Source organism: Bufo bufo, chromosome 4 (genome assembly GCF_905171765.1).
Source record: "Bufo bufo chromosome 4, aBufBuf1.1, whole genome shotgun sequence".
Taxonomy (NCBI): Eukaryota; Metazoa; Chordata; class Amphibia; order Anura; family Bufonidae; genus Bufo; species Bufo bufo.
In genome coordinates this window covers 523,455,477-523,473,171 of record NC_053392.1, presented here as the reverse complement: position 1 = coordinate 523,473,171, position 17,695 = coordinate 523,455,477, and the positions used below count along the sequence as shown (strand labels likewise).

The following is a 17,695-nucleotide window of genomic DNA, read 5'->3' as shown; positions in this document are numbered from 1 at the left end:
ATGGGGGCGGCCACAAGGAGGCGTTATACTGCATGGGGCGGCCACAAGGAGACGTTATACTGTATGGGGGCGGCCACAAGGAGACGTTACACTGTATGGGGGCGGCCACAAGGAGACGTTATACTGCATGGGGGCAGCCACTATTATACTGTATGGGGGCCACAAGGAGACGTTACACTGTATGGGGGCGGCCACAAGGAGGCGTTATACTGCATGGGGCGGCCACAAGGAGACGTTACACTGTATGGGGCGGCCACAAGGAGACGTTATACTGTATGGGGGCGGCCACAAGGAGACGTTATACTGTATTGGGCAGCCACAAGGAGACGTTACACTGTATGGGGGCGGCCACAAGGAGACGTTATACTGCATGGGGCGGCCACAAGGAGACGTTATACTGTATGGGGCGGCCACAAGGAGACGTTATACTGTATGGGGGCGGCCACAAGGAGACGTTACACTGTATGGGGTGGCCACAAGGAGACGTTATACTGTATGGGGCAACCACAAGGAGACGTTACACTGTATGGGGGCAGCCACAAGGAGACGTTACACTGTATGGGACGGCCACAAGGAGACGTTACACTGTATGGGACGGCCACAAGGAGACGTTACACTGTATGGGGCGGCCACAAGGAGACGTTACACTGTATGGGGCAGCCACAAGGAGACGTTATACTGTATGGGGCGGCCACAAGGAGACGTTACACTGTATGGGGGCGGCCACAAGGAGACGTTACACTGTATGGGGCGGCCACAAGGAGACGTTATACTGTATGGGGCGGCCACAAGGAGACGTTATACTGTATGGGGGCGGCCACAAGGAGACGTTACACTGTATGGGGTGGCCACAAGGAGACGTTACACTGTATGGGGTGGCCACAAGGAGACGTTATACTGTATTGGGCAGCCACAAGGAGACGTTATACTGTATTGGGCAGCCACAAGGAGACGTTACACTGTATGGGGGCGGCCACAAGGAGACGTTATACTGCATGGGGCGGCCACAAGGAGACGTTATACTGCATGGGGCGGCCACAAGGAGAGGTTATACTGTATGGGGGCGGCCACAAGGAGACGTTACACTGTATGGGGTGGCCACAAGGAGACGTTATACTGTATGGGGCAACCACAAGGAGACGTTACACTGTATGGGACGGCCACAAGGAGACGTTACACTGTATGGGGCGGCCACAAGGAGACGTTACACTGTATGGGGCAGCCACAAGGAGACGTTATACTGTATGGGACGGCAACAAGGAGACGTTACACTGTATGGGACGGCCACAAGGAGACGTTACACTGTATGGGGCGGCCACAAGGAGACGCTACTGTAAGGAGTCAGGAAAACAATTTTTGAAGCCCCCCTCCTCAGTATAATAGTCTTGTGGCCATCATACAGTAATGTATATTTCTTCTTGCCCTAATGCCTGCTTTTAGAGATCAATGTGCAGCTTGCAGGCAGGAAGGGAGGGACCAGGGCCATAGAAGACAGACACTATCACCTTTGGAGGGACTCGCTCCTGGCAAACACAGCTCTGCTGCAGTGAATGCAGTGGAGCAGACTGATGTAATTACAATGTATAGTTATTGCAGGGACTCAGAGAATCGTCTGAGAGTTTTAGTTAAAAGAGTCGAATGAGTCAGAGACTGTGTCACCGAGTCCCTGCCAGACTTCCTGCTCTGCTACATGCACCCTGTACACACCCAGCTCCACTACATGCTATACGAATAATGCCCCCCCTTCCCCCCGGACGGACTTACAGGGAGCAGCAGAGCAGGAAGCCTGGCAGGGACTCGGTGACACGGTCTGTGACTCATTAGATTCTTTTAACTAATAAACTGTCAGACGATTCTCTGAGTCCCTGCACTACGCTCCCTGTGCTGTGAGTCTCTGATTGGTTGGAGGGAGGGGCGGAGCTAGCTTCCACTGTCGGCTCCTATTACACAGTGCCTGCTGCTGCCCTCTGAAGCTGTTAGCTGTGCCAGGTGCAGGGGCTGCGGACGGACACAGACACATAGAAGCGGCGCACAGGTATCGGCAGTGGTATCGGGGACATTTGCACGAGTACATGTACTCGTGCAAATGCCCGGTATCGGTCCCGATACCGATACTGGTATCGGGACATCCCTAAAGTCTAATGTTTATCAGTACATTACAGAAAATAATGAACTATCACAATATGCTAATTTTTTTTAGAAGGACCTGTATATCTCAGAGGCTCAGGCTGGGTGATAAATGTGGTGCAGGGATGGACACTTTTCTCTGACTATACCAACTATTGGTTGGCTTACTTAGAGAGAATTTTACACCAGAATTGTGGTGCAGAAAGTCACATATTAGGCCACACTCCCTTGTAAAGCGAGGTACAGAGGAGTTCTCAAGAACTAGCATTCTGGCACAGTTTACAACAGTGTCTAGGTGCACTGAAATTAGTGTAAATGTAACAAACCCCACATGTGCTTATTCTGGTTTTATACTGGTTAAGAAAACCCCCACAAGAACTGAATTCATGCCTGTAGGACACCATTACTTTGAGATAACTGACATTTCTGTTATTGAAAGCCTTTTTGCAAGAGTGACAACAGGAAGTGCCACCACATTGACACTTTTTAAAAGTTACAGTGCAATCAGAAAGTCTTCAGACCCTTTCATCTTTTCACACACTTGAAATTTAGTTCTGGAGGCCTCCTATTTCTCTTGTTCATCTTTGAGACTGGAGTCCACCCATAGTAAATTCCGTTATTTGGAAAGACACAGTCCTGTGTATATGAGGTCTCACAGTTGACCATGAATATTTGAGCGAAAACCCAAGCCAAAAGGGGGAATGAACTGCTTGTAGAGATCCGATAGCATTGTGTGGAGGCACAGATCGGGAGAAGGATACAAAAAAAACAATTTCTGCACTGAACGTTCCCAAGAGCACAGTGGCCTCCATAATTCCTAAATAGATGATGTTTGGAACAACCAGGACTCTTCCTAGAGCTGGCTGTCCCATTGAACTATCAACGTAATGAGGGGAGAAGGGCGGTGGTAAGAGTTAACAAAGAAGCCAATGGTCACTCTGGCTGAGCTCCAAAGATCCTGTGTGCAGATGGGAGAAACTTCCAGAAGATCAACCATCACTCCACCAATCCGGGCTTTATGGCAGAGTGACCAGAAAGAAGCCTCTCCTCAGTAAAAGACATGTGAAAACCCACCTGGAGTTTGCCAAAAAAAACCTAAGGGACTCAGACAGTGAGAAACAAGATTTTCTGGTCTGATGAAACCAAGATTTAACGTTTTGGCTTCAATTCTAAGTGTCATGTCTGGAGAAAACCAAGCACTGCTCATCCCCCTGCCCAATACCATCCTACAATGAAGCATGGTAGAGGCAGCTTCATGATGTGGGGGTGCTTTTCAGTGGTTAGGACTGGGAAACCAGTTAGGGCTGTTGGAATGCGGAGTGGAACAAAGCACATACATATGTTTAATGAAAACCTGATCCAGAGTGCTCTGGACTTCAGACTGGGCCAAAGGTTCACCTTTCAACCAGATGACCTGAAGCACACAGCTAAGATTTTGTACAGTCTCTTTTCAGTTTCTCATTATAGGGGTAGAATGGAGGAGGAAAAAACGTTGTTAATTTTAGCACAAGGCTGCAAAATAACAAAAATGTGTTAAAAGCGAAAGGGTCTAAAGACTTTCCGAACGCATTGTAGCTTCTCAAAGTTTCATTTTGGCATTAGACTATACAAGGTGTCCACACCTATGTACATTCAAATACTGCTCTTCTGTGGTTTAGTTATGCTGTATTTATACTTTAAATTTTAATCTTGAGGGGGGGAGGCGTCCGGAATAAAACTTCGACACGTTGTAGTTTTATTCCGGCCATCTCTCGGCAGGTTTGCAGTGCTGCGGCCGGACCTCCGGCGGCACGGTGCACCAGAGGAAGCACGGATCCGGCAGACTGTTCCCCTGCTGGAACAGCCTGCTGGAGAAGGCTGCCGCTAGTGAGAAACTAGCCTTAGGCTGTGAGAATTATCATCTCTCGTCTAAAATAACAGCTCTGACAGAACTGAACTGTCAAATAGATGCAAAACAAGCAGCACGGATGCTTAAAAATATAAAAAAAAAAAATTTACCAACAAAAAGGCAGATATGAACCCTTTTACTTTTCAAATAAACACAACAGAACAAGGCTAGGGGAGAGTATTGCTTTATTTGTGCTGTTTGAAGAGGTGATGTCGTTTTACATACAAAAATAGTTTTATATTACAAAACAGTGCAAGTAACAGTACAACTGCTGTGTAGATGATAAGCTGGTATAGGTCTATGCATGCAAAACACTGAAATAAAATGGAGACTGAATGGGGAAGAAATACACATAGTATAAACCCTAATGATACAGAGTTCCTGAGGAAAGTAGTGTAGACCAGTGAGATTTCTACTGCTGGCGTTTTGGTCATACAACCAAGCATAGTGGTGCATTCTCTGCTGCGGGAAAGAAGCCATCGCGAGTTTGTTGGTCACAGTTTCACTGCTGCCATAGGACTTCAATTCCACAGGATCGACGATAAATGTTACACCACTGGGGCCCATGCATGTCTAGTACTAGGGTATGAATCTTCTGCTGCTCCTCATGACCACAGTGAGCAGTCTGTATGGAGTGATGTGAGGTTTCCATACATTACAGAGTTACAGATACAGCATCATCTCACTACAATAATCTAAATTAATAGGTCACGACCAAGAAGCATCGCTTAGTCGGATTTACCTGCCTGCATATACAGTACATAGAGGAGAGCACTATTTTAGCTTGGAAGCTGCTGCATTACTGTACTAGTCATCATGATGGTCCCAGCAACACTTATTACCTATCCTGTGGAGAGGAGATATAATTGTGGTAGCAAAATATTTAATGATAATTATAAAAAAAATAATAATAAGTGGAGAAGAACAAGGGAAAAACAATGCCTTAAAGGGTTATTATATTAAGAAACGGGAAATATAAAGGGACTTATACTTCTCATTCCTACTAGATCCACTTCTGGTACTGGGTGAAAAAGCTGCCACAAAAATGGCATGTGCGTTACTTCTGATGAAAAGAAATTGCTTCCATCATGACAACCGCAGCAGAGCATTTCAGAGTTTGGAGGTAGCAAGGTAAAGAAATCCCATGAACTGTACAATAAGAAATACTATTCATATTAATCTGATATTAAATTAGGGAAAATTAGGGATCCTTCTAAATATAACCTTGAAATAAATGTTCATTTACATTACAAGTCTCCACGGGAGACATTACAGTATCTAGCTCTCCAGATATTACACAAAACTGTACATCTGCATTGATAGCAGAGATGCAAAAATGTCAAAAAGCCTGAAAACCGAGGCTTTGCACTTATTCAAGCCCAGGAAAATCAGCTTCCCTAGGCAATAAACGAGGTAATGTAAAGCAATACGCGTTTTTTTTTTTTTTCATGATTAAACAATTACGAAAGCAGAGACAAAGAGTTGATACAAAACAGAACACAACGTCTCATTACAATCACGATACAAAAACATTTTTTTCCAATTTTGGAAATAAAGTTTTCAAAAAAAGACAAACATACAAAAAAACACTTAAAGGGCATTAAAGGGGTATTCCCATCTCAGACACTGGGGGCATATCACTAGGATATGCTCCCTTTGTCTGATAGGTGCGGGTCCCATCGCTGGGACCCGCACCTACAACGAGAAGGAAGCGGGGAGCGCTGTGGCAGGAGGACCCCTTTCCCGGGAACGGGAGCGCACCGCGCATGCGTGGGCCCATGCTCCCATTCATTTCTATGGGGCAGACAGCAATAGCCGAGCTATTTTCGGCAGCCCCATAGAAATGAATGAAGGGCGGCTGCGCAGTGTACCCTTCGTTTATTTCTCCGCCGGGTTCTCATTGTAGGTGCGGGTCCCAGCAGTGGGACCGGCACCCATCAGACAATGGGGGCATATCCTAGCGATATGCCCCCATTGTCTGAGATGGGAAAACCCCTTTAAAGATGTAAAATCCAAAAAGCCCCCTTTTTTATAGATTTTTTTTTTCTTTTTATCATTTTATACAAAAAACCCAAAAAGGCAAACACTCTAAAAGGGATATAAAACTATATGTAGAATATCATGGCAATGTGTGATATAGGGGAGAAACCCGTATTATTCCACAATTTTGGGCAAGTGTTTCTTTAAGACGTCCTCTGTAGATTGCATCATTTGACAGCAGAGCAGATGCCACCAACAGAAATGATTGCTCTTGATGGATACACAGTCACTGTCAAGGATGGGGACGAAGAGGACAGACAACAAATGGGGGTCTTTGTTCCAGCAAGGCTTTGGCACTACCCATAAGCATGCGCAAAGTGATCAATCCCCCCTTTAACATACAGAATTCATGATTGATTTTGTACAGCTTTTTACAATAATGACAGGATAAACTGAATGCAATATAACTGCTCCGTTATGGCTTTACAGATCACGCAGGAGTAGTTACCGGTTTAGAGTTAGTCTGATAGAATTTTTAATGACTCGAATATTACTGGTTGGCACAGGAGAAGATGCATCTGGCAGCTCTTTACTGGGTAGCCTCTATAAACAGATTAAAACATCAGGTTGATATTAAAACTCGTAATGTAGATTTTAACACCACAGTGCAAGTTCTAACTGCCATCGTATAGCCAACAAAATATGCATACAGGGAAAATAAAAACTGGACATTTAAAAATGAGCCATTAGAAAGTACTGTACATAGCAGTCGAGTAAAGAGAAGCACCTTTAATTCACCCCTTGTGAAGATTCACAGGTACTTTCACCAATGTGAATATATAGATTTCATAGATAGTACCTGTGATCTAGCCCGGTCAATGGTAGGAATGGGCATCGCTTCACCAACAATTATTCTTTCCTGTAAAACAAGAGGTTCAAGGGAGAGGGAAGGGGGCAACAAAGAGACCCCGTCATTCTTAGATTATCCCATAAGCTAGCACACTCCTGGAATTTCTACCTATATTAACTGGAATGGGGCAACTACAGTACCCTGAAAGATTATCAAAATTAGGGTTATTCACGTTGGAAAAAAGACGACTGAGGGGAGATCTAATAACTATGTATAAATATATCAGGGGGCAGTACAGAGATCTATCCCATCATCTATTTATCCCCAGGACTGTGACTGTGATGAGGGGACATCCTCTGCGTCTGGAGGAAAGAAGGTTTGTACACAAACATAGAAGAGGATTCTTTACGGTAAGAGCAGTGAGACTATGGAACTCTCTGCCTGAGGAGGTAGTGATGGTGAGTACAATAAAGCAATTCAAGAGGGGCCTGGATGTATTTCTGGAGCGTAATAATATTACAGGCTATAGCGACTAGAGAGGGGTCGTTGATCCAGGGAGTTATTCGGATTGCCTGATTGGAGTCGGGAAGGAATTTTTTTTATTCCCCTAAAGTGAGGAAAATTGGCTTCTACCTCACAGGGTTTTTTTTGCCTTCCTCTGGATCAACTTGCAGGATGACAGGCCGAACTGTATGGACAAATGTCTTTTTTCGGCCTTATGTACTATGTTACTACTTATATACACCCATGCCATGAACGTATGTGGATAGAATATAAGTGTACTACACACATGCTTCCACATACATTGCATACCAGCGCCTATCTACAAGCTGAATAACGTTAACTACTTAATACTACTTAACTACATAGTACCCGGCTTACCACGGCTTTTCTTTCCTCCGTTTCAGGATCAGACGGCTGCACAAACGCAGAGTCTCCCAGGAGCTGGAAAGGACAGTTTATGAATAAACTTTAGGAAAATAATCTAAATCTCTTCGATTTAAAGGGGTTTTCCAAGATTCTAATGCTGGATACGTCATCAGTATCTGATCGGGATGGGGGGTCCCCACATCCAGGGGCCCCACTAATCAGCCTTTTCACAGCTTTCCCTAGGCCAGTGACGACACATTCATCGGTCACGTGGTGTAGGTGCAGCTTAGCCCCATTCAAGTGAATGGGGCTGAGAGCGATACCAAACAAAGCCGCTATACAATGTACAGCACTGTGCTTGGTAAGCTGCGAGAAGGATTCTGTGCTCACAGGAGTGCCAGTGCCTTCTCAAACAGATGATCGGCTGGGGTCTCAGGTGTCAGAACCCCTCCGATCAGATACTGATGACCTATCTAGAGACTAGATCATCATTATATAATCATGGAAAACCCCTTTTAAACCTTTTTTTTTTTTTAAACAAACTTCTCAGAGTGGCCTAAGGTGGCGATCATACTTACCTGGTACCTGCCACTGGGTTCCGGATTAATCATTCCATGGCCGCATCCACAGGTCTCTCTGCATTCAACATCCTGTTGATGGAGGTGCCCCAGTGACATATCCCACAGGTGTCAGGTCACCGCTATGGCCAGAGATTTGCTGCAGCATTCATACGACCACCATCAACAGCATGCTGATTCCAGAGAGATCAGGGGACTGTCAAGGTGGCCGTGGAGCAATGCAGCCAGAACCAAGAAGCGGGGACAGGCAAGTATGATTACCACCACAGGTCTGGACACTTTGTGAGGTCAGCTAAAAAAGTTTACAATTTGCAGAACCCTTTTATAGTGTCCCTAAACATTTTATATAACTTGCTTTAAAATTATTTCAAATGTATTTCATTACTCACTTTTACTATCATCCTGCCAAAACAAACTTCCAAATTTTCAGGCAGCCCGTAACTTTTATTTTTCTTCCTTCTTCCAAATGCATGCATTTCAATGTTGCCATGTATGCAGTGCAGGGATTCCAGTGAAGGAAGCACCTGTTATATGCATGTGTTCTAGAGAAATAGGTTATGGGGGGGATAATATCTCTACTTGGTGAGAGAGCGCCTTAGTCGGCGTGAGGAGACTTACAGGGGTATACATGCTCCTCTAGAACTCTGGGAAGAAAGGGATGCAAATGAGCTCTTAAGTTCTGCCTCTAATGGCAGCAGATGGAAGGCAACTATAATAGAAGTCACTGGTTGACTCTTTAAACAGGCCTTGAGACATGACTGATATTAAATAAGCCAGCAACTCATCTGCAGACAGCTGTTTCGGGATGATTGCCCCTCATCAGTGCTTGTTAAGATAAATAGGTGTCAGATCAGTACTGGTGTAAGCACACTGCACTGCTCCTGCCAGCTACGTTCCACTGAAAAGCCCAGCATAGCACATCAGTGCAGGATAATTCTCCTGCACCAATGTGCCATGCAAGGCTGTTAGTGGAGCGCAGCAGGCACAGGGAGGAGCAGACCAGTTTGCTAGCACCAGTACAGAGGGCAGTAGAATTACCAGTTCTAGTGCACCAATCTGCTACATTGAGCTTATAATGGACCCAGGCAGGAGTACAGTAGTGTGCACATGCCAGTACTGAGAGGACTATGGCGCCTTTTTCTCCAGAACATGTGCATATAACTGGCGTCTCCTCCATGTACCCCAAAAGACTGGAAAGCTATAGACTGTCTGGAACTTTGGGGGGCTATTTTTGGAGCATGAAAGTAAAATCAATTGATAAAATGCAATAGAAAAATGATGAAAATGAGTCTAGGTACACTTTAATTCCGTATAATATATTTAATTCGCTCTTTTTTATGGTATTAAATTTTATTTTTGGTAAATTAATTTCGGAGTGAGAGTTTTGTCTTATACAAGATTGGTCTTTCAGGTTTTAAAGGGGTATTCCCATATTAGATATTGGGGGCATATCACGAGGATATGCCCCCAATGTCTGATCGGTACAAGTCCCACTTCTGGGACCTGACCCTATACTTAGAACGGAGTCTGCAAAGTGCTGGAGGTTGCACCGCCCTCCATTCATTCCTATAGGAGTGCGGGCTCCGTTCTAGTGATATGCCACCAATGTCTGAGATGGGAATACCCTTTTAACTATTGATCAACGATCCTCATCAATAAGTACAGCGCAGCCAGCACATTTTAGCAAATTAATGTAGAAAAAGGCTATGCAAAATTTGGGTCACATGCATTATCTAAGCTTTGTGGAGCCTAGTGATCACATATTCTGGTCGAGAATGGTGGAGCAGCTGAAAAGGAAAGGCCCAAAAAAAATGTTATTGGAAGGCCTCTGTCAGTGTTATCATTCATGCACATCGAACACAATAAAATCTTTGTTAGTCCTTCTCCTATAATCTGACTAAAAGCAAATACAAACCTTTTCTGTATCCTTCAATCGCTTTGGAGACTCTTCTAGGCTTGGAGGATGCGTCCGCTTAGCTGCAGCACTTTTAGGGCTTATATTTACCATTTCACTGTGAGGATGTCCCTGAGGGAGGTTAGGCAGTGATGGAAGGGGTGGTACAACATTAAGGCCTATTACAGTTGGGATTGTGCAGGTTGTGGGACTTGGGGTGGTCACTGCGATAGCATGATCCGACTCTGTTAGAAGAAAAAAAAATTAAAATAAAAATTCACAAAAACATCTACCATGGAAATAGAGATACTGTCAAAGAAACAGATCTTGAACGGATATTTTTTGCTGATCAGAGACATACAGTCAAGTCAAAAGGCTGCCCTATTTCCAGGCAACATGTTTCACAGTAAGACGCTTTAGGCAGAATAGTAAAAATATATATATATTTTATGATGCATATAAGAACATAATGCAAAAGAAAAACAAAATTAAGTTATGAATCTAAGAAAATATATGAATAATAAAATAAATTTACACAAATTAAAAGTGCAAATCCTTACTTGATCCAATAACAGGAATGGTCTGTCCCCAAGTGGTATTTGTAGGCACTTGTTTCTGTATGGAAGGGAAGTGATTTGCTGGAGCGTTCTCGGATACAGGTTTCCTAAAGCACAAAAACAAATTAAAATAAAATAAAAAGTATTTAGTTAAAAGGTTGCAGAAGGAAGTGCACAATTTACCATTTCACACTACTGACAATAGTCTGCGATAGTTTTCCCAATATAAAACATCTTATGGTATATTCACACACTGCAGAATTGTTGCTACTCTCCCATTAATATGTATGGGGTTTGCAGAGATCCACACGTTCGCCACAAAAACAACCCAAGCGACATAAAAAGGCACAAACTTCAGTCACTGGAAAAGATGTGTTTGAGGTTTAGAAACTGGCCTAGCACAACGAGGTTCACCTCACCTGAGCACTTCTTGCAGAGTAGGACTGTTCGATCTAGACGTTTTTTGGCATGTTGGATGACTGGATGTTGGAGACTCACATGGCGTCCCTGTATCTGTATCTCTAGAACTGTCCAGACAGTTACCATCCAAGGATGATCGCTTTGATAAAACACCAGAAGACAACTTGGTGATTTCCGCAACACTTTGCTGCAAAGGTCATGCAAAGGATTAAGCTACAAACTCGGTGGGTGGTGAAAAGAAGGGCAGAGAATACATTTCTTCATTACCTTCTTCCTCTTCTGTAGAGCTTCTGGAGGAAGATACTGGTGGAGTTGTTTCCTCCTCACATGAGTGGCTTCAATCGTCATTCCCTTTTTCAGCAGGTTAATATTGTTGGCCTGTCTGTAAACTGAAAAGCAGAAACTTTTTTTCTATGACTTTATAACAGATCCACAAATCTAACAACTCAACTCCTCTAGACTTTTCTCCTAATTTACTAAACACATCTTGATGGGGCCAATTTCATGACATTGTATGTCCATTGGGGGACAGAGACTGATACAGGTGGATACCATCTGTGTAATGAGCCCTACAATGTGTCACCACTATAAAACACTCAGTCTAGGAAAGCACCAAACACTTAAGGTGTATTTTGGTGGAGACACTTCTTCAGCCGTCAGAGAAATACACGGAGAGTTAGTCTGCAACAGAGATCAGCACTGCACAAAGGGACCTGCTGCTGAACCCAAACCCATACTTGCTCCCCTGAGGAGGAGCACAGAAGGAGCACGAGTGGCAAAAAGGTAATCGTAGTCATGTTATTCTGTTGTAATCACCCTGAAGCCTTTAAAGTTTCTCGTCCAAATGCTGGAATGCTACTTTAAAGGGCTTCTACCACCAGAAATGCCGTTATGTAGCTGACTGACATTAGCAATGCGCTAAAGTCAGCACTACATAACAGTATGTTTCTAACATTTGTCCCTGCAGCCGTTTTTGTAAAATAAGCACTTTTATAATATGCTAATGAGCCTCTAGGTGCTACGTGGGCGTAAAATCAGCACCTAGAGGCTCCGTCCACTCACGCTTTATCCCGCCCAGGTCCCCTGTTCTGCCCGCCCAGCTCCTCTTGATTGATGCCACGGTCCACCGCATCGTTGACGAAATCCCGCGCCTGCGCCATTCACTTTTGTCTTCGCGCAGTGAGTGAAGGCCGCTCTCTTGATGCCAGCTTCCTCATTGTGACGTAGTCGGCGCAGGCACAGTGAGGAATCCGGCACCAGCAGCGCATCATTCACTCACTGCGCCGAAGACAGAAGTGAACGGCGCAGGCGCGGGATTTCGTCAACGATGCGGTGGACCGTGGCATCAATCAAGAGGAGCTGGGCGGGCAAAACAGGGGACCTGGGCGGGATAAAGCGTGAGTGGACGGAGCCTCTAGGTGCTGATTTTACGCCCACATAGCACCTAGAGGCTCATTAGCATATTATAAAAGTGCTTATTTTACAAAAACGGCTGCAGGGACAAATGTTAGAAACATACTGTTATGTAGTGTGGACATTAGTGCATCGCTAATGTCAGTCAGCTACATAACAGTATTTCTGGTGGTAGAAGCCCTTTAAGAGTAATCTTTAGGAGACCAAAAAGCGCTGTCAACACTGACTAGTTGTCTGCTCAAATTGGTAATCAGGTCTTTTTGGCTACTGTAAAGTGAAGAACGACTCACCCGTGTCTGTGAAAGACTGTATATCATGTGTTAAGTCTATGTTGACACTTTCGGCATTCTCCACTTTCTTAAAAATGATTCCAAGAAACCACATGGACATAAACTCATCACTGAAAGAGAAAATGTAAAAGGGGCACATACAACAGTGGACTTATTCCCTGCTCACTTGATAGCCCTTGAAAATCCATAGTAAGCAGAATGTGACCTACTTGCACAATTTGTGTATGGTCCATATGTACCACTACTAGTCACACGACTAAGGTAATACAATTCTACTAGACAGAAACACTTACTCTTTACAGTGATCTTGACCTCCAGCAAAAGACTGAGGATTCACATGTGCAAGTGTAATGAACTCGTTCCTCTCCAAGTTTCCCACCAGAACACGGATTTTTGATTCAACTAAACCAACCCTACAATGAGATACAATATTCCTCACGGTTCGTACATAAATATGAGCATCTGCCACAAATACATCAAAGCAACTGAATACAGGGGATCTATGGGCAACTAAGGGTTCAGCGCCCATTCAATTTTCACAAGGGCTGGAGGAATAGTATTCATGTTTAGCTACTTATGGATTTTTTTTTTTCACATTGCTCTGTTTAAGGCTGCGTTCACACGGGCGAGATTTCCGCGCGGGTGCAATGCGGTAGGTGAACGTATTGCACCCGCACTGAATCCCGACCCATTCATTTCTATGGGGCTGTTCAGATGAGCGGTGATTTTCACGCATCACTTGTGCGTTGCGTGAAAAATCGCAGCATGCTCTATATTCTGCGTTTTTCACGCAACGCAGGCCCCATAGAAGTGAATGGGGTTGCGTGAAAATCGCAAGCATGTGCGGATGCGGTGCGATTTTCACGCATGGTTGCTAGGTGACAGTCTATTCACTGTATTATTTTCCCTTATAACATGGTTAGAAGGGAAAATAATAGCATTCTGAAAACAGAATGCTTAGTAGGTGATCAATTGAGGGTTAAAAAAATAAAAAGGAGACTTTTGTATTACTTACCAGTAAAGTCTCTTTCTCGCTCTTCCTTGGGGGACACAGGAAACCATGGGTATAGCTCTGCTCCCTAGGAGGCGTGACACTAAGCGAAAGCTGTAAGCCCCTCCTCCATCAGCTATACCCTTCAGCCTGGAGAAGAGACTGCCAGTTGCGTGTCCAAGTAGTGAAAGATAACCACCAACCGGAAAAAGAACTGTCGAGCCCCAACGGGGGCAACCAAGCCGGAACCACAACTGTAACCCAATGAAGGGCGGGTGCTGTGTCCCCCAAGGAAGAGCGAGAAAGAGACTTTACTGGTAAGTAATACAAAAGTCTCCTTTTCTCGCCCATATTCCTTGGGGGACACAGGAAACCATGGGACGTTCCAGAGCAGTCCCAGAAGGGAGGGACCAGAACAAACTAGACCAACACCAGAGGCATCAATCAACTGCCGCCTGCAACACCAGACGGCCTAAAGCAGCGTCAGCCGACGCATGAGTATGCACCCTGTAGAACTTGGTGAAGGTGTGCAAGGAGGACCAAGTGGCCGCCTTGCAAATCTGCTCCGAAGAAGCCCGATTTCTCTGAGCCCAGGAAGCCCCGACCGCTCTAGTGGAGTGAGCGGTAACACCAAGGGGAGGAACCCTGCCCATGGCGAGATAAGCCTCAGTAACAGCCATCTTGACAAAACGGGCGATAGCAACTTTGGATGCCGCCATCCCTCTGCGCGACCCTTCCGGGACCACAAAGAGCGAGTCAGTATGCCTGAAAGAGCTGGTTACTTCCAGGTAAATCTTGAGCGCCCTGACAACGTCCAGGCGATGAAGCTTCCTCTCCCGCGGATGGGAAGGACACAAAGAGGGGAGAACGATGTCCTCGTTCAGATGAAAGGCGGAGACCACCTTAGGAAGGAAGGAAGGGACCGGACGAAGAACCACCTTGTCCTGGTGGAACACTAGGAAAGGTTCCAGACAGGAGAGTGCAGCCAATTCGGACACCCTCCGAAGAGAGGTGATGGCTACAAGGAAAATAACCTTGCAGGACAGAAGTCGCAAGGAAACCGTCCGCAGAGGCTCGAAAGGAGAAGCCTGGAGCGCTGAGAGAACCAGGTTCAGGTCCCAGGGCGGTACCGGAGGGCGATACGGGGGAACCGCGTGAGCCACGCCCTGAAGGAAGGTCTTGACAGGACCAAGGGGGGCCAGTGGGCGCTGAAACAAAATGGACAGCGCAGATACCTGACCCTTCAAAGAACTAAGGCCTAGACCTTGGGCCAGTCCGCTCTGCAGGAAGGACAAAACGGTGGGGAGAGAAAAGCGGAGCGGAGGAATCCCCAGATCGGCACAGAACCCCAAAAAAGTCCTCCAGGTCCTATAATAGATCCTAGAAGAGGACGGCTTACGGGCGCGGATCATGGTGCGGACGACGTCCGCAGAAAAACCCCTACGTGTCAGGACGGTGGTCTCAACAACCACGCCGTCAAACGTAGGGACCCTAAACGCGGGTGGAAGATCGGTCCCTGAGAGAGAAGATCTTCCCTGGCGGGCAGCGGCCAGGGCGCGTCTGCCAGGAGCAGCATGAGGTCGGCATACCAAGACCGGCGGGGCCAGTCCGGAGCGACCAGAATCACCGAGACGCCTTCCGCCGCGATCTTCCGAAGGACCTTGGGCAGGAGAGGGATGGGAGGGAATATGTATGGGCGCGCGAAGCCTCGCCAAGGAAGAACGAGGGCGTCGGCTCCGCAAGCTCCCGGATCCCTGGCCCTGGACAGATAGGCGGGGACCTTGTGATTGAATTTTGAGGCCATGAGGTCCACGTCCGGTATGCCCCAACGAAGGCAAATGGCCTCGAATACCTCCGGGTGAAGAGACCACTCGCCGGGGTCGACGGTGGTGCGACTGAGGAAGTCCGCCGCCCAATTGTCCACCCCTGGAATAAAAATTGCAGATAGGGCCGGGACGTGGGCTTCCGCCCAACGGAGAATGCTGGTGACCTCCCGCAGCGCTGCGAGTGCCCCCCTGGTGGTTTATGTACGCCACAGCCGTGGCGTTGTCTGATTGTACACGAACTGGATGACCCTTCAGCAGATGAGTCCAGTGTCGTAGAGACAGAAGGGCCGCTCTCAGTTCCAGGACGTTGATCGAGAGTTTGGACTCCGATGGAGACCAAATGCCCTGGACGGATCGGGGAGGAAACACGCCTCCCCAGCCCGAGAGACTGGCATCGGTTGTAACCACCAACCAGTTGAGTGGCAGAAAAGACCTGCCCAGAAGAGGGGACTGTAACCACCAGCGGAGAGATGACCGCACCGGAGGCGAAAGATGGAAGGGATGATCCAGAGACTGCGGCGATTTGTCCCAGGAGGAGAGGATCGCCCGTTGGAGAGGGCGGGAGTGAAACTGCGCAAATGGGATCGCCTCGAAGCAGGCAACCATCTGCCCCAATACCCGCATGCAGAAGCGGAAGGACGGTCGACGGTGGAGAAGGAGACCCCGAACCGCCCCACGGAGGATCAGACGTTTTTCCGAGGGAAGACGTACCTCCGCCGCTCCCGTGTCTAAAAGCATTCCCAGGAAGACGAGTTGTCTGGAGGGGGGAAGGGAGGACTTGGGGAAGTTGATGACCCAACCGAACCTCGCCAGAGTCTCTAGAGTGAGATCCACGCTGGCAACCGCTTGAGAAAGGGACGGAGCCTTGATGAGGATATCGTCCAAGTACGGTAGCAGAAAAACACCCCTGGAACGGAGTAAGGCTAAAACCGGGGCCAGGACCTTGGTGAACACCCGGGGGGCTGTTGCCAGCCCAAAGGGAAGGGCGACAAATTGGAAGTGGAGATCCCCCACGGCGAATCGAAGGAAGCGATGGTGACACTGGGCTACCGGAACATGGAGGTAGGCATCCTGTATATCGATGGAAGACATAAAATCTCCCTGCTCCAGGGAAGCCACCGCGGAGCGGAGGGACTCCATCCGAAACCGTCGAAGGAGGAGAAAACGGTTGAGCTTTTTGAGGTCCAAAATGGGCCGCACCGAACCTCCCTTCTTGGGAACTACAAAGACGTTCGAGTAGAACCCTTGGAATCTTTCCTCTAGAGGAACGGGGGTAATCACCCCCCTGTCCAGTAAGGCTTGAACGGCCGCGGAGAACGCAGCCGCGCCTTTCGGGTCTCGCGTGGGGCGGGAGCGAAAGAACCGATCCGGAGGGAAGGATGCAAATTCGATTTTGTATCCGGAGGACACAATTTCAAGGGCCCAGGCGTCGGAGACGTGAGCCATCCAGACGTCCTTGAAAAGGAGGAGCCGGCCCCCCACCCGGGTGGGTGGGGGCGCGCCTTCAGGCAGAGGACTGTTTTGCTGCGGGTGTGCGGGCAGCCTGCGGCTTGCGCCAGGAGGGCTGCGCCCGAAAAAACGGCTTCCTACGCTTGTCCTGGGGAGGAGCCGAAGCGGCAGCTGTGGTGGGAGCCCCAGAGGCCCTGCGGGAGGACCGAAAACGAGACGCACCAGGGCGTCCGCGGGGGGCGCCCCTGGCTTGGGGTTGAGGAAGATGGGTGCTTTTACCACCCGTGGCCTCTGAAATAAGTTCGTCTAAGCGGACCCCGAAAAGGCGGGAACCCGCAAACGGTAGCCCGGCCAAGGAACGTTTGGAGGCAGCGTCCGCTTTCCAGACCTTCAGCCAGAGCTCCCTCCTGACGGCAACTGCCAGGGCGGAGGAGCGTGCAATAAGGGCTCCCGCATCAAGGGAGGCCTCACAAACAAAATTCCCGGCCCGAACAATAAGCTGGGCCAAGGAACGCAGGTCCTGGATAGGGACGTCCGAGTCCAACTCCTGTTCCAGCTGCGC

At 47.4% G+C, this 17,695-nt stretch overlaps 1 protein-coding gene across 4 annotated transcripts in view; it reads right to left on the bottom strand.

The window, feature by feature from the left end:
* Positions 1-5,735: 5,735 nt before the first annotated feature.
* Positions 5,736-17,695, bottom strand: part of PAPOLG (poly(A) polymerase gamma) — a 33,845-nt gene continuing 21,885 nt past the window's right edge. The window contains exons 14-22 of one of the 4 annotated variants that reach the window (XM_040429721.1): positions 13,161-13,280; positions 12,868-12,977; positions 11,432-11,553; positions 11,164-11,351; positions 10,748-10,851; positions 10,209-10,432; positions 7,728-7,790; positions 6,855-6,914; positions 5,736-6,598 (exon numbers count right to left, since the gene is read on the bottom strand). In XM_040429721.1, coding sequence (XP_040285655.1) covers positions 6,500-6,598; positions 6,855-6,914; positions 7,728-7,790; positions 10,209-10,432; positions 10,748-10,851; positions 11,164-11,351; positions 11,432-11,553; positions 12,868-12,977; positions 13,161-13,280 — 1,090 coding nt within the window. In that variant the 3' untranslated portion in view covers positions 5,736-6,499. Of the gene's footprint in view, positions 7,023-7,580; positions 7,791-10,208; positions 10,433-10,747; positions 10,852-11,163; positions 11,352-11,431; positions 11,554-12,867; positions 12,978-13,160; positions 13,281-17,695 lie in introns of all 4 variants that reach the window. The other 3 variants (XR_005778495.1, XR_005778494.1, XM_040429722.1) reach the window with 3 other exon arrangements.